A 17501-nucleotide genomic window follows, 5' to 3' on the forward strand; every position below is an offset into this window, starting at 1 on the left:
TGTTCTCTCGCGAGACTAGGCTATCTAGTACGCAACCATACGTCAGTCAAAACATTGTGGTCACTAATGTCAGGAAATGCCTCAGTAGAGATTGAAAATATCCGTGTGATAGCGTGAGGAGTTCGCTGTAAGGTACTGTATATATCGGAAATATTTTCAAAGATAATCATTTCAGTTCGGCTTATTTGAAAGAACATGAAATAAACCAGTCGTCTACCTGGTTCTGTATAACCTAACCTACCTGTCTCTAGGCAACCTGGTTATCTCTGCTCAAATACAGCTAAAGCAGTTAAAGTGGCTAACGTATCATCTATCTATTTGTAGTTTTGAGGCTTTAGGAGGTTTTTTTAAATTCGAACGTTTTTTTTTTGTTCTGCGCATAGACAGATAGGGGCTGGTCCGCATATGATAACTAGTTAGCTGGCTATACTGAGCATGGTCGTAGCTTCATTGCTACATCCCAGTTTAACTAAAACAGACTAATATGACATCAGTAGCAATGCTGAACAGACACGTGTTGTATGTTTGTAGCTACGAAGGTTTCACTCTCATTTATCCTGTTTCATTTGAATTCCGCTTTAGCTCCGCCACAAGAAGCAAAGCCTCATATAGAAAAGGATTTTCAGACTAAAGGGGGTCTGTGACTTCAGAATGCCTCTGTTCTATAAGAAGAAAAGGCCAAGCGAGGATTCCAAGAAACGTCTAGAGTATCAGCTGTGTTTGGTGAGTATTTGTGTATTTTTAATGCATTTCGATCTTCTCAACAAAATGTTAGCCCTCCACATTATTTTGAGTGTGAATGATGCTGCAATGAACAACATAATTTACCTTTATGTTTTTTGGTAGTCTAAAGAGGCTGGAGCAGATGATATACTTGACATTTCAAACTGTGAACTTTCTGAGGTGAGTGACATTAGAGACTTTCAGTCTTGCATTGTAGATCAGTATCTTATGTTTTACTCTACTACACCAGCCAGTCACCTTTCATTAGTCAGCTAGGCTCAGCAAAGTTGGGTCCTCATTGTCTACTGTATTTTGCTTGGTTCACCATGCAATATCATGACATACCACCTCTTTGGTTATTGCAATAAATAGTTTATATACATAATGGCTGGGCAGTTAATTGACCATGTCAGTGCAGAGTGTGTTTTTCCATGAGCAGCAGCTGAAATGGGTTATACAGCAAGACAGTAATCCAAAAAAGAAAAGTTGTCTTGGCAAAGTCCTAACCTGAACCAAGTAGAGATGCAGTAACAGGACCTCAAACAAGCAGCTATATTGCATGCAAATAACACCCCTGGTCAAATAACATTTGTTTTTGTTGATTTTATTAGTGAAAATTAGGTAACATATATTCTATAGGGGACTAACTAAAATATGACATTTACTGCAAACTTTATTGCAGCATTTTTTAACACATTAGAAAAACGTAAAACAGTATCTGAATGAACAAATATGACTGGGCTCAAATTGCTTCAAAACAATGTGAAAGGTTGATATCTTACAAATTGTCGTTTGCAGTCATTTGCTGCAAAAGGTCATGAAGCAGGTTATTTTTTTCAAGAGGAAGTTCATTTTCCACATGCCTGATTCACATGTTTAATATTTTTATCTCTTAAATAAATTAAATAACATGTGTTTTATGTTTGATCAGGTTCTTTTTTCACCCAATATTACTTTTTGTTTGAAGACCTAGTCCAGTGTTCTATGTGACAAAAATATAGAAAAATCAAGAAGCAATTTTTTTTTTTCACATCACTGTATATTTATATGATGATCATATATATTGCTTATGTATAGGTTCCCTCCAGTGCCTTTTCCATCTGCAAAGTGCTCCAGAAAAAGGTGAGGTTCCACTTTTTGATCTACTTTAGCTGGCTCAAATGGAAATGCAGTTATATGCAGAGTTTGGGTGTCCCTGGTCAAATTAATGTTTGTTGATTTTCCAAGGAAGGGGGATAAGGACACGTCCTCTACAGGGAGCATACTTCATATTTGAAAAAATTAAAAGTTAATAAAATGTGGACTGTGCACAAAATTAAGCATTTTGTGTTTTTTTTCCTCAATATGTTAAACTCAGCAGAAATAGAAATGGTCCTCTCTGTAGAGGAGGTATTAACTTATTTTAACTTTTAAATTATTTTTTCAACAAGACTTGTAATTTGAGCACAGGTTCTCAAATATTTGCATATTCCTGTAGGCCTAGATTACAGCATTTTTCACTCCTACTGCAGGTGTTCATTCTCCATGGAAACGAGCTGAGGTCACTGTTGCCCAAAGGTTGCAGCATCAGCACTCTAGCAACTATAAAGGTGTGAAATTCATGTGACAAAGAGTTGGAAAAAAATAAATTCACAATTATCCCCAGTGCAAATACTCCACTTTATCTTTTCCTAAGGTATTGGACCTGCATGAAAACAAGCTAACCTTGCTACCAGATGATATTGGGCAGCTGTCAGCCCTGCAGGTAAGGTTGTTTTTTATACCGTTTGCAACTACATTTGTGTAGTCAAATTGTCATTGGCTTGTTTATTGTTACTACAACCATACTGATTGTTGATATTGTTTTCTAGGTATTGAATGCAGAACATAACCAAATCAAGACACTTCCAGACTCTATAGGTGATCTTCGGAATCTGCAGACTCTAAATGTGAAAGGTCAGGTTTAGCTATGATTTCTAAAAATTCTTTAAAGTGAAGCCATTAATTAACCACTTTTGGTTCCCTAAAAAAGCTTCCAATGAATGTTCCTTTAAAGAACCTCTTAAAGAATAATTTTTTAGGGAACTGAAAGTGATCCCTCTGTGGCATTGCTCTGAAGTGCCATGTTTAGCACATTTATGTTATATTTTAAATTAAATTTAAAATCAAAATCAACATTTTTATTTCATGTCTCTGGTTATCTTAAGCACAGTTTGCCGTATAATATCATTTAAAAGACAAAATTCTTATTTGCACATAATATTTTAAGTGTTTTGACTAATGTCTGCACTAAAAAGGTCTTCTGTGTTTTGATTGTCACTGTGCTCCAGTGGGAAAGAAAATAATATTAACCAATAATATGTTTAAACTCCTCTTCTTCCATACCCCTCCATTATCAAGTGAAATGCTGATGTAGCTCCCTGATACCACTAATGTAGTTTCACTAATGTAGTGCCTTGGTATGGAAAAAAAAAGTGATATCATTTTTTATTCATATTGACTTTAAAAAGTGTAGAACCTTTGCACAAACTGCTACTGTACATCATGTTGACCCATTAAGGAATTCTGAATGTGTAAATTATTATTCAGGTAGGTTTCCATCAAATTAGGCTTTCACAAGCATTATGACCACCTGCCGAATGCTACTCAAGTCATTCCCAAACAGTGTGTGCAGTCTGGCAGGACGCATTATTCTGCTAAAAGAAGCCACTGCCATCAGGGAACACCTTTCCATGAAGAGGTGTACCTAGACCACAACCATGTTTATGCAGGTGGCACATGTCAAACTGACATCCACAGGAGTGCCTGGCCTCAGGGTTTCCCAGCCGAACATTGCCCCTGAGCCACACACCCTCCACTTGCCTACCTGCTTGTCTTCTTCCCACAGTGCATCCTGGTGCCATCATTTCCTCAGGGCACTCCACAGAAGAGTACAATGCACTGTGTGGTTTGGCATGTTTCTCCCATAACCATCATTAAAAATTTCTGTCAGTCAGGACCAGATAGGATAGACTGCCCTTTTTCATTGCCTTGAGTGACCAACACCTTGTTGCTCGTTCATGGTTTGTCCATTCTCAGACTGCTTTCATTAGGTACTCACCACTGCTGACTGGAGAACCCCACATGGCTTATTGTTTTGGAGATGCTTCAAACCATAACAATTTGGCCCTTGTCACTTACTCAGGTCTTCACGTCTACTTTTTTCTCCAACATCCAATACATAGACTACGATAAGGAAAATCACCATTATTTGCTTCAACTGTGAGTGGTCATCATGTTTTGGCTCACTGGTGTATGCAGTGGTCTCCAACCCACATCCTGGAGATATTCTTCCCCACAGAGTTTAGTCCCAAGCTGCATCTTACATGCTGTCCCCACTCATGTGACACTGGTGCATCTGTTTCAGCTCTTGGACCCTGTCTGGTAACCACTGCTGCAACCTCCTGCATAGTTACCTGTGTGACTCTTTGCAAATGAACAAAACACACCAGCAAAACTATGTTAACATTGCTATGAAAAACTAGATCATTATATAATGTTTTTTTAATTTGATATTTTAGAATGATCAGTGTATCATGATGTAATTGTCACAGTAAAGCATATTGTCATATTACTCGTAACATCTATTGACTAAATTAAGTCAGAAAGTAAATGATGGTGAAATTGTGTTATGTGAAGGGAACTGCCTGAGCGAGCTGCACTCGTCTGTGGGGTGCATGAGCAGTCTACGCACGTTGGACTTGAGTGAGAACAACATCAGAGAGTTGCCCAAAGAACTGGCCAATGTCCGCACGCTGGAGGTGAGACTGAAGCTATGTTCACCTTGTGAGCTGTATTGCTTAGTTCTCATTTTTCACAGCAGATATTTCTGCTCTGATGGTTCACATTTGTGTTTGTAAGTGACCCATATCTGCTATTACTATGAACAAAACTCTGTCCTAGAAGGTGCTGGATGCATGCATTTTTACAGTCTCTGTGCCAAGAACAACCACAATTTAATTAATTACTAGCCTAGGAATTTTTCTTAACAGTTGAGCTATCCAATAGGACCACATGTGAATGGATGTCTTTATGATGTCTAGATTCAAACAGAAAAATTTTTTGTCATAGTGTGATTTTTTTTTTTTTTTTTTTTTTTTTTTTTTTTTTTTTTTTTTTTTTTTAGTGCTGTATGAGCACAAAAATCTGATCTTTTCAAATCAGATTTCATCAACTTTCATATTGGATCCCAGGTTGGTTATAGATGAATATGTGGAGTATGTTGGACATCCTATTCCATTCTGGGAAGGCTTTGGAGATTTTGGAATATGTCTGTGGGAATTTGTGCCCATTCAGTCAAAGAAGGATTTGTGAGGTCAGGCACTGATGTTGGATAAGAAATGCGTGGCCCACAATTGACATTATAATTAATCTTTAATGTCTTCAATGGGGTTGAGATCAGGGCTCTGTGGAGGCCACTGGAGTTTCTCTACACAAAACTTGGAGAACTATGTCTTTCTAGACCTCACTTTGAGCATAAGGGGCATAGTTATGCTGAAAAAGGAAAAGGTCCTCTCTCAGTTGTTGCCACAAAGTTGTCTGAAATGTTTTTTGTGTGCTGCAGCCTTAACATTAACCTTCCCTGAAACTAAGTTGCTGAGTGCAAATCCTGAAAAATGACTACAGGTCTTTATCCTTCTACCTCTAAACTTTACTGTATTCTGGTTGGTAGCATTCTCCTGGCAGCCAGCCAAACCCAGATTTGTTGAACAGTTTGCCAGATAGTCTAGCATAATTCATCACTCTAGAGAACATGTTTCACTTACTGCCAGCATCCATTGGCAGTGTGTTTTACACCACTCCAGCCAACACTTGGCATTGCGAATAATGATCTAAGGCTTGTTTGCAGCTACTCAGCCCTGGAAATTCATTTCATGCCTTTGCGCCGATATAATAAGGCCCGCAACGCATTTTTGTGCTGATGTGCTGGTGGCAGTGCTGGCTGAAGTTAATAGCAGTGCCAATTTCAAAACCATTTATGCATGTGGCCCTTTTCAGCTTTCATACCAAATCATGAACAGCTGATGAGCCAATCAGAGGAAAGAATATTTGTGGTGAAGACATGTGATGATTTTTTTTATATATATATATATATATATATATATATATATATATATATATATATATATATATATATATATATAGCACTTATATGATAGATATTGAGCATTCATTGTCTGAGAGACTTACATAAAAGCACTGAAATTCATTTTTTAAAAACTCTTTTCTGCAAACTTTGTTAAGTGCTGCTGTTTTGGTGTCTACTGTTTGTTCTCCAGTGTTGACATCATATGAAAGGAGTCTATTCATCTTCAGGGAAGACAGATGACAGCTGTGTCTGTTGAATAAGTGTGCCAGTTGGATCAGTGTTCTTTTGCACGTATGATTTGTTCAGACTAATGTCAGATACATGCAACATTTAAAAAGAAAATGTGACCAACCACACTAAAATTTGATTGGGGTGATTTGGGCTGTTTTTACCTGCAGTCTGAATCTAGTTTAGCACACACATATGTGATCTCTTAAGGCAAAATTGGTCCTGACTGAAAAACAGGGCATTAAGACCTGATTGTATCCAAATTGGGACAGATCTGAATTGAAAATATTTGATCTGTATTACATTAAGGTAGAAAATTGTACTTCAGAGTGAAAATTTGACCATAGCCTAAGATTAGTTTAAGCACAGGCATGCCTTTGGTCTGTGTGCTGGATGTATTTGGTGCAGAATGTTTATAATGAAGTGTTGTTGTTAAAGCTAGGCCTCTTTAGTTAAGACACAGCCAAAAGATACCAATAAAGAATCTTTCGGTTTGTTTGTGCAGAGTCTGACTCTGGATGCATGTGTTATGAACTACCCACCTGCCTCAGTCTGTACAGCAGGCACAGAAGAGATCCAGCGCTACCTCTGCTCAGGTAAGGATGCCATTTCAATATCCAGACTCACCTTCTAATTACTGAATCAGTTATATTAATGTGCACACATTGCAGACACCGGCATTCAGTTGTGCAGAGCAGCTTGTATACTCTCCAAAAAAAGCATTGCTGATAGATTGAGTCACACTGTAGCTGCAAGGTCACCATGCTGAATAGCAAGAGTCACTAAGTGGGGTATAAGGCTCTCCAACCTGTTCTGACTTTTTATCTAATTGCAAAGACATTGTAGAGGTGAAGTCAGTATGACTGATTAGTGATGTGGTTTTGCAGAGTTGGGTGTGGAGTACTGTCCTCCCTCTCAGTATCTGCTGCCAGTACTGGAAAATGATGACGGCAAGCAGAATGCTGACTGTGTGGATGGTGAGGATATAGCCTGGCAGGTAAGAGTCCAGCAGCTTGAGCTGCACAATGTATCAAAAGTCCAATTGTTTTTCAGTACTTGCAGTGTGGAAAACAGTTCAATACTCTGTTTCAATACTTTTGATGCTTTATTTAAAACTTTCTGTTCCGTCCTTTAAAAAGTTTCTTTTCTTTCATTGAATTTTTTTTTTTTTTTAAAAGAGCATTACATTTGGATGGGTATTTTCATTTACATATCTAACACAAACAGATGTTTTATTCAGTAGCATAACATTATGAACATAATATACAACCCATTTTGTGTTTGTCCATCCATCCATCCATTATCTTCCGCTTGTCCGGGGTTCGGGTCGCGGGGGCAGCATCCTAAGCAATGAAGCCCAGACCTCCCTTTCCCCAGCCACTTCCACCAGCTCTCCAAGGGGGATTCCGAGGCGCTCCCAGGCCAGCTGGGCGATATAGTTGCGCCAGCGTGTCCTGGGTCTTCCCCGGGGTCTCCTCCCAGGTGGACTCGCCTGTGACACCTCCCGAGGGAGGCGTCCAGGAGGCATCCTAACCAGATGCCCGAACCACCTCAGCTGGCTCCTCTCGACGTGAAGAAGCAGCGGCATCCTCCCGGATGACTGAACTTCTCACCCTATCTCTAAGGGAGAGTCCAGACACCCTGCGGAGGAAACTCATTTCGGCCGCTTGTATTCGCGATCTTATTCTTTCGGTCATTACCCAAAGCTCATGACCATAGGTGAGGGTGGGAACGTAGATCGACCGGTAAATCGAGAGCCTTGTCTTATGGCTCAGCTCTTTCTTTACCACAACAGACCGGTAAAGAGCCTGCATCACTGCTGACCCAGCACCAATCCGCCTGTCAATCTCCCGCTCCCTTGTACCATCACTCGTGAACAAGACCCCGAGATACTTGAACTCCTCCACTTGAGGCAAGAGCCTATCCCCGACCCAGAGAGGGCTCTCCACCCTTTTCTGCCTGAGAACCATGGTCTCGGATTTAGAGGTACTGATTCTCATCCCAGCCGCTTCACACTCGGCTGCAAACCGATCCAGCGAAAGCTGAAGTTCGCGGCCTGATGTCCCCAATAGGACCACATCATCTGCAAACAGCAGCGATGTGACCCTGAGGTCACCAAACCGGACACCCTCCATCCCTTGACTGCGCCTAGAAATTCTATCCATAAAAATTATGAATAGAATCGGTGACAAAGGGCAGCCCTGACGGAGTCCAACTCTCACTGGGAACGAGTCTGACTTACTGCCAGCTATGCGAACCAAACTCCAGCTTTGTTTGTACAGGGCCTGAATGGCTCGTAGCAAAGAGCCATGTACCCCGTACTCCCGAAGCACCTCCCACAGAATACCCCGGGGAACACAGTCGAATGCCTTCTCCAGATCCACAAAGCACATGTGGACTGGTTGGGCAAACTCCCATGAACCCTCCAGAATCCTGGAGAGGGTGAAGAGTTGGTCCAGTGTTCCACGACCAGGGCGGAACCCGCACTGGCATCTCTCACCTGGGGTGTCCACCACCGGGTTCGAGGATTACCGCCCCGACAGGCACCAACTACCTTGCGGCCACAGCTACAGTCAGCCGCTTCAGCAATGGAGGAACGGAACATGGCCCATTCTGAGTCAATGTCCCCCACCTCCCCCGATATCTGGTCAAAGTTCTGACGGAGGTGTGAGTTGAAGATCAATCTGACAGGTTCTTCTGCTAGACGTTCCCAGCAAACCCTCACTATGCGTTTGGGCTTGCCTGGTCTGACCGGCATCTTCCCCCACCACCTGATCCAACTCACCACCAGGTGGTGATCAGTTGACAGCTCAGCTCCTCTCTTTACCCGAGTGTCCAAAACACATGGCCGCAAGTCCGATGACACGACTACAAAGTCAATCATTGAACTGCGGCCTAGGGTGTCCTGGTGCCATGTGCACTTATGGACATCCTTGTGTTCAAACATGGTGTTCGTGATGGACAAACTGTGGTTTGCGCAGAAGTCCAAAAACTGAACACCACTCGGGTTCAGATCAGAGAGGCCATTCCTCCCAATCACACCCCTCCAGGTCTCACTGTCATTGCCCACGTGAGCGTTGAAGTCCCCCAGTAGGACAATAGAGTCTCCAGGAGGAGCACTTTCAAGCACCCTTCCCAAGGACTCTAAGAAGGCTGGGTACTCTGAACTGCTGTTCGGTGCATAAGCACAGACAACAGTCAGGACCCGTTCCCCAACCCGAAGGCGTAGGGAAGCTACCCTCTCGTCCACCGGAGAAAACCTCAACATACAGGCACCGAGTCGAGGGGCTATGAGAAAGCCCACACCTGCCGCCTCTCACCATGGGCAACTCCAGAAAAGAATAAAGTCCAGCCCCTCTCAAGGAGATTGGACCCAGAGCCCAAGCTGTGTGTTGAGGTGAGCCCGACTATATCTAGCCGGTATCTCTCAACCTCGCGCACCAACTCAGGCTCCTTCCCCGCCAGTGAGGTAACGTTCCAAGTTCCAAAAGCCAGTTTCAGCAACCGAGGATCAGAACGCCAAGGCCCACGCCTTCGGACACTGCCCGATCCACAACGCACCGAACCCCTACTACTGCCCCTCCCATTGGTGGTGGGTCGATGGGAGGGGGGACTCATGTAACTCCTTCGGGCTGGGCCCGGCCGGGCACCATGAGTAAATGCCCGACCACCAGACGCTCGCTGGCGAGCCCCTCCCCCAGGCCTGGCTCCAGGGTGGGGCCCCGGTAACCCTGTTCCGGGCAGGGTACACAAGTCCTGTTTTTGTGTCTTCATAGGGGTTATTATGGATCACACTTTGTCTGACCTGTCACCTAGGACCAGTTTGCTATGGGAGACCCTACCAGGAGCTTTTGCTCCAGACAACATAGCTCCTAAGATCATTCAAGCACGCAAACCCCTCCACCACGATAAGGTGGTGATCCAAGGAGAGGATTTTGTGTTCGTTATCTTGCTGCTAATCTGAACATGTTGAATGAGGTCTTGACGTGTAAATATTTTCCTGTGTATAAATTCATATGTGTATATATACAGTGTCATTAAGTCTATATGAGATTGTTTGAGACAAGCGTGTTATGATTTAGCCATGCATATTTGGTAGCTACGTAAGCTTTGTAGTTCCAGCACCAAACTAAAGAAGCAAAATTCAGACATCAAAAATGTCTTTGCTTTTCAACTAGATTTGGGGTAAGGATGAAAATTGAGGCAGGGAGTAATATAAAAGACAGGGAATTGCTTTGTAGGTGTATGATTTTTGGCAGCTGATCTGATACTATGTCTTTCACTTTGCAGAGCAAATTCATGGATTATGAGAAGAGAAAGGTATGTTGCATTAGTCTTAACTGATTCATTTTTAAGTGTTGGAGCGGTTTGACTCTTTAGACCTCTCTCTCTGTCTCTCTTACTGGCTGTATCAGGAGCAGAAGCAGTTGGAGAAGCTGAACTTTGAGAAGGAACTGGAAGTAAAACAGAGAGAACAAGCGCAACTCCTTGTCCTCAGCAACTCCCGCAAAGAGGGCATGCTGCTGTCTGTGAAACTGGTACCCACAGTAACTGCTGCTATGTACTCCATTAAAAGTTTTGGGACACATAGTTTATTCACAGTTATTTAAATACAAATGAGCATTTTTGGCTTGCAGTTATTTAACATAGTACAGATGAATCATGGTTACTATTATTAATCTGCTTTAAATAATCATTTGCAAAAGAAAACCTTATTTAGGCACAACTTATTCTTTATACTAAGAAAGACACTTTGAGTTTTGAAGAAGTAAACATATGTTTTATGTTGACTACATTTTGCAGCTTGTTTTTTACTTAATTAAAAAAAAGGCAGTATGGTTTCAGCATGTCATGTTTGCAGCCCAAATAAGACAGACTTTAGATTTGTAGTTCATGTAAAATTGTTAGATATGTAATCACTTTAGAGCCCTGTATAAGATCAGCTGTATGTGTGTGTCTCAGGAGCAGGAGCGTTTGGAGAAGGACATGTGTCAGCAGCAGAAAGCCCAGGAGGCTGAGAGGCAGAGGGTGCTGGAGAAAGTTCGGCAGGCGGAGACCAACCTAGCCACCCGCATTGCCAACCTGCAACTGGACAACAAACGGTGAGGTAATGGTGAGGTTGGATGTGAATGAGGAGTATCTTTTTTTAAAATTTCAGTTCCATCCATCCATCCATCCATCATCTTCCGCTTCTCTGGGGTTCGGGTCGCGGGGGCAGCATCCTGAGCAATGAAGCCCAGACCTCCCTTTCCCCAGCCACTTCCACTAGCTCCTTGGGAGGGATTCCGAGGCGCTCCCAGGCCAGCTGGGCGATATAGTCACGCCAGCGTGTCCTTGGTCTTCCCCGGGGTCTCCTCCCTGGTGGACTTGCCTGTGACACCTCCCAAGGGAGGCGTCCAGGAGGCATCCTAACAAGATGCCCGAACCACCTCAACTGGCTCCTCTCAAAGTGAAGAAGCAGCGGCTCTACTCCGAGTCCCTCCCGGATGGCCGAACTTCTCACCCTATCTCTAAGGGAAAGTCCAGCCACCCTGCGGAGGAAACTCATTTCGGCCGCTTGTATTCGCGATCTCGTTCTTTCGGTCATTACCCAAAGCTCATGACCATAGGTGAGGGTGGGAACGTAGATCGACCGGTAAATCGAGAGCCTTGCCTTATTGCTCAGCTCTTTCTTTACCACAACAGACCGGTAAAGAGCCCGCATCACTGCTGACCCAGCACCAATCCGCCTGTCAATCTCCCGCTCCCTTGTACCATCACTCGTGAACAAGACCCCGAGATACTTAAACTCCTCCACTTGAGGCAAGAGTTCATCCCCGACCCAGAGAGGGCTCTCCACCCTTTCCCGCGTGAGAACCATGGCCTCGGATTTGGAGGTACTGATCCTCATCCCGGCCGCTTCACACTCGGCTGCAAACCGATCCAGTGAAAGCTGAAGTTCACGGCCTGATGTCCCCAATAGGACCACATCATCTGCAAACAGCAGCGATGTGACCCTGAGGTCACCAAACCGGACACCCTCCATCCCCTGACTGCGCTTAGTAATTCTATCCATAAAAATTATGAATAGAATCGGTGACAAAGGGCAGCCCTGACGGAGTCCAACTCTCACTGGGAAAAGGTCTGACTTACTGCCGGCCATGCGAACCAAACTCCCGCTTTGTTTGTACAGAGTCTGAATGGCTCGTAGCAAAGAGCCATGTACCCCGTACTCCCGAAGCACCTCCCACAGAATACCCCGGGGAACACAGTCGAATGCCTTCTCCAAATCCACAAAGCACATGTGGACTGGTTGGGCAAACTCCCATGAACCCTCCAGAATCCTGGAGAGGGTAAAGAGTTGGTCCAGTGTTCCACGACCAGGGCGGAACCCGCACTGCTCCTCCTGAATCCGAGGTTCGACTATAAGCCGGACTCTCTTCTCCAGTACCCCTGCATAGACCTTACCAGGGAGGCTGAGGAGTGTGATTCCCCTGTAGTTGGAACACACCCTCCGGTCCCCCTTTTTAAAAAGAGGCACCACCACCCCAGTCTGCCAATCCAGTGGCACCGCCCCCGATGTCCACGCAATGTTGAAAAGGCGTGTCAGCCAAGACAGCCCCACAACATCCAGAGCCTTGAGGAACTCAGGGCAGATCTCATCCACCCCTGGAGCCTTGCCACCAAGGAGCTTCTTAACTACCTTAGCGACTTCGGCCTCAGTAATGGACAAGCCTATTCCCATGTCCCCAGACTCAGCCTCCTCACTGGAGAACGTGTCGGTGGGATTGAGAAGGTCCTCAAAGTATTCCTTCCACCGCCCAATGAAGTCTTCAGTCGAAGTCAGCAGCACACCATCTCCACTATATACAGTGCTAGTGGCACACTGCTTTCCCCTTCTGAGTCGCCTGACGGTTTGCCAGAATCTTTTCGGAGCCGACTTAAAGTCAGTTTCCAAGGCCTCACCAAACTCCTCCCATACACGGGTTTTTGCCTTGGCAACAACTGAAGCCGCAGATCGCTTGGCCTGTCGATACCTGCCAGCTGCCTCTGGTGTCCTACAGGCCAACCATGTCCGGTAGGACTCCTTCTTCAGCTTGACGGCATCTCTCACCTGGGGTGTCCACCACCGGGTTCGAGGATTACCGCCCCGACAGGCACCAACTACCTTGCGACCACAGCTACAGTCAGCCGCTTCAACAATGGAGGAGCGGAACATGGCCCATTCTGAGTCAATGTCCCCCACCTCCCCCGATATCTGGTCAAAGTTCTGACGGAGGTGTGAGTTGAAGATCAATCTGACAGGTTCTTCTGCCAGACGTTCCCAGCAAACCCTCACTATACGTTTGGGTTTGCCTGGTCTGACTGGCATCTTCCCCCACCACCTGATCCAACTCACCACCAGGTGGTGATCAGTTGACAGCTCAGCTCCTCTCTTTACCCGAGTGTCCAGTACACATGGCCGCAAGTCCGCTGACACGACTACAAAGTCAATCATTGAACTGCGGCCTAGGGTGTCCTGGTGCCATGTGCACTTATGGACATCCTTGTATTCAAACATGGTGTTCGTGATGGACAAACTGTGGTTTGCACAGAAGTCCAAAAACTGAACACCACTCGGGTTCAGATCAGAGAGGCCATTCCTCCCAATCACACCCCTCCAGGTCTTACTGTCGTTGCCCACGTGAGCGTTGAAGTCCCCCAGTAGGACAATCGAGTCTCCAGGAGGAGCACTTTCAAGCACCCCTCCCAAGGACTCTAAGAAGGCTGGGTACTCTGAACTGCTGTTCGGTGCATAAGCACAGACAACAGTCAGGACCCGTTCTCCAACCCGAAGGCGTAGGGAAGCTACCCTCTCGTCCACCGGGGAAAACCCCAACATACAGGCGCCGAGTCGAGGGGCTATGAGAAAGCCCACACCTGCCCGCCGCCTCTCACCATGGGCAACTCCAGAAAAGAAAAAAGTCCAGCCCCTCTCAAGGAGATTGGACCCAGAGCCCAAGCTGTGTGTTGAGGTGAGCCCGACTATATCTAGCCGGTATCTCTCAACCTCGCACACCAACTCAGGCTCCTTCCCCGCCAGTGAGGTAATGTTCCAAGTTCCAAAAGCCAGTTTCAGCAACCGAGGATCAGAACGCCAAGGCCCACGCCTTCGGACACTGCCCGATCTACAATGCACCGCACCCCTACTACTGCCCCTCCCATCGGTGGTGGGTCGATGGGAGGGGGGACTCATGTAGCTCCTTCGGGCTGGGCCCGGCCGGGCACCATGAGTGAATGCCCGGCCACCAGACGCTCGCTGGCGAGCCCCTCCCCCAGGCCTGGCTCCAGGGTGGGGCCCCGGTAACCCTGATCCGGGCAGGGTACACAAGTCCTGCTTTGTTGTCCTCATAGGGGTGGTTATGGATCACACTTTGTCTGGCCTGTCACCTAGGACCAGTTTGCCATGGGAGACCCTACCAGGAGCTTTTGCTCCAGACAACATAGCTCCTAGGGTCCTTCAAGCACACAAACCTCTCCACCACGATAAGGTGGTGATCCATGGAGAGGTAAATTTCAGTTATGTTTGCTAATTCTAAAAATATTGAGCAATATTACAGTGCTATCTGGTGAAACTATGCTGATTATAAACAAACTTAGGCTTAGTAATAGGTTTAGGTTTTGGATTAAGGTTAAGATTAGGTTGAGGCTTAGGGGAGAGGTCTTCAAAGCCAGACTTTAAATCCAGTTTCCAGTCCTAGATTTTGTAATCATTGATGGGCATAACATTAGATGTCCAATTGCTTACATAACAGTTCAGTTAACTACTAGTCATTTTCAAAATCTGGAACCAGAAACTGTATTCAGAGAAATGTTAAGTTAGTTGGGTAAATGTTAGTAAATGCCAAAGTGAGCATTTGCAAAGCATCTACACTGAATAATTAAAGTAAATTGTTACTCATAATAATTGCAGAATTCCAGTGATCTATTCTGTGTTCACTTTGTTACGTAAAGACTTGGGCTGAACTGATCTGTGATTGGCGTTTATGCTCACAGCACACAGTAAAACATATTGCACACCTCTGTGATATCATTACTGCATTATTTTAAAGGGAGCCCTCATGCTAACAGATAAACACAATATATTTTGCAGCACTAGTTGTGACTCTCATAATGCATGCATTCTTATGTTTACAGCCAAGCAAAGAGTGCTGAGTTTCTGCAGGCTCTGGAAGAAGACCGGTAAGTACAGACTGCAGCCTATTGATCATGGCTTAGGCATAGACAGCATGTGCATTATCATTTATCCACGCTAAATGGCACCTTTTAAGATAACTTTGTTATAAAGATTTCTCTCTCTCTCACTTTCTCTCTCATTCTCTCTCTCTCACTCTCTCACTCTCTCTCTCTCACTCTCTCTCTCCACTCTCTCTCCACTCTCTCTCCACTCTCTCTCTCACTCTCTCTCACACTCACACTCACTCACAAAACCACACAAAATGCATTAAGCCACTGTCTCTGGTCCATGATGTAAGAGATTGAACCTTTCAGATCTATTTCTAGATTAAGTTATTATGATTCATGATGTAGGTGGCATTTAACATCTTTTCATGCTATAGACTAGCGTGGCCAAGGACGAGGCTAATCCTTGAGTTGTATAGTAATAGATTTTGTTTTGAGTTGAAAAAGTTTTCCTTCATTGTAAATCAGGAGTGTTTTTTTAGTATTTCACCTGATAGTAATGCATATTTAAATTGTTCTGGTTTCTCTTATAGTAAGAGACTGATGGATTTTTTTTATGCGTGTTCACGCACACACAATTGTGTGAATAAGTAGATGTACAGGTGTTCCTAACAAAGTATTCAGTGAGTTTATAGTTTTCATAAATCAGTTAAGACTGTTTTTAATGTGTGGTCATTTTTTGAATCAAAATAGTCACAAGATCACTCAGTTAGTACTTGACGTAATTACTAAACTGACTTTTGTCCGTCTAAAGGATTCGTATGGAACACCTTACTGTCATCACACAGGAAGAAGCAAACTCTCTGAGGAAGAGGGAAATAGCAGGTGAGCATGGGATATGTAGTTCTTTTATTATTTTATGTTATTGTTTTAAAATGAATCCCCAAATGCTGCTGCTCTCACAGCATGAAACAAGAGAAACAGTTTTGTTCACTCAGAAAGAAAGGACAAAAATACTATCTTAAAAAGCAATGATTTAGCCAAATGTGGTTGATTAGCCAAGACATGTTGGGTATCCAAAGTTAGTTTCTGTAGTTTAGCTACAAGGCTGTGTAGGTAATGAGCAATGGAAAATTGCCACTTCCATACATAAAACACGACTATCATTTATAGATATGGCAATATCACCATAATAACTCACAATCTGTCTGTAGTTGCCATGCAGACCATGCTATCTGAGAGCTACTCGATGAGGTTACTGCAAGAGGCTAGTGAGAACAGGAGGCAGAGCATGGTGTCTGAAGCCTGCAGGAGGTACACACACACACACACACACACATATTTTCTAAGCTGCTTATCCTTCTGGTATGCACCAGTTACAATACAAGCAAGTTTCACTGTTGGATTTCTATAAAAATAATTTTTCTTTAAAAAAAGTCCACCTCTGAATATGTCTCTTTCTCTCTAGCATGGAGACTTTGGACAAGAAGTTTGAGAATGTGCTGGCCCTGCAGCAGCTAGATAAAAGCAAAGCCATTAGCCAGATCCTTCAGGAGGTAAAGAACCTTCCAGTAAATAAATGTATTAAGAGAGGGTGCCCCAGGATTTCTTTAAATTTTTTATTTTTACCAAAATTTTGCTTTTGTTCATAGTTAATGACAGTATGACCCTGTGGAACTTGATTTTTGCTTTGTCCTCCAGGAGGAGATGCAGAAAGCAGCCTTTGAAGCCTTGCAGCTCCAAAAAGACAGTGTGCATGGGTACATCCGCAATCAGGTAGATACAATTGGAAATAGCTTGAAAGTGATAGTTTAGCAAAACTGAATTAATACAGTTTTCCCTTCAGCCCAAATATAGTTGATCAGCCAAGACATTTGGTGCCTTAAATTTGTTTATTTAAGTTTGCACTGGAACTACAAGGCTATTATAGCTAAAACGTAATGGAAGCTTACCACTGAAATAAACTTTTATCAATAAAAATAGTTAAAAGTAATTGCAAAATTCACACTTGTTACTATCATTTTTAGCTGTACAACATACTTTTATTCATTTGTATACATAAACAAATGAAGCATCTGTTTATATCTGCTTTGCTTGATTTTGTCTGGTCCATGCCCTCACAATAAACATTGGCAGAGCGGACTGGATTGTGGATCTACTTGGCTACAAAATCAGACATGATCAGGGAATGACTACAACTACATTATCCCAGGAGAAACATTTTCTTATCCGTTGGCTTATGGTCAGATATAAAAAAGGGCTCTAGAAGTGAAATGCTCAGAGATCATTTCCATTACAGATG

The 17501-nt window shown here is 43.9% G+C and overlaps 1 protein-coding gene across 4 annotated transcripts in view; it reads left to right on the forward strand.

Annotated features, from left to right (window-relative positions):
• The window catches only part of lrsam1 (leucine rich repeat and sterile alpha motif containing 1), a 27554-nt gene continuing 10053 nt past the window's right edge, over positions 1–17501 (forward strand). For all 4 annotated transcript variants that reach the window (XM_037533521.1, XM_037533522.1, XM_017697794.2 and 1 more), the window contains exons 1-18: positions 1–132; positions 583–723; positions 847–903; positions 1801–1845; positions 2235–2312; positions 2399–2467; positions 2574–2658; positions 4381–4502; positions 6564–6654; positions 6946–7055; positions 10349–10378; positions 10474–10596; positions 11021–11160; positions 15215–15259; positions 16014–16084; positions 16414–16513; positions 16668–16755; positions 16901–16975. In XM_037533521.1, the coding sequence (XP_037389418.1) occupies positions 652–723; positions 847–903; positions 1801–1845; positions 2235–2312; positions 2399–2467; positions 2574–2658; positions 4381–4502; positions 6564–6654; positions 6946–7055; positions 10349–10378; positions 10474–10596; positions 11021–11160; positions 15215–15259; positions 16014–16084; positions 16414–16513; positions 16668–16755; positions 16901–16975 (1401 nt within the window). In that variant the 5' untranslated portion in view covers positions 1–132; positions 583–651. The remainder of the gene's footprint in view (positions 133–582; positions 724–846; positions 904–1800; positions 1846–2234; positions 2313–2398; positions 2468–2573; positions 2659–4380; positions 4503–6563; positions 6655–6945; positions 7056–10348; positions 10379–10473; positions 10597–11020; positions 11161–15214; positions 15260–16013; positions 16085–16413; positions 16514–16667; positions 16756–16900; positions 16976–17501) is intronic.

The sequence above is a fragment of the Pygocentrus nattereri genome, chromosome 23 (assembly GCF_015220715.1).
Source record: "Pygocentrus nattereri isolate fPygNat1 chromosome 23, fPygNat1.pri, whole genome shotgun sequence".
Classification (NCBI taxonomy): Eukaryota; Metazoa; Chordata; class Actinopteri; order Characiformes; family Serrasalmidae; genus Pygocentrus; species Pygocentrus nattereri.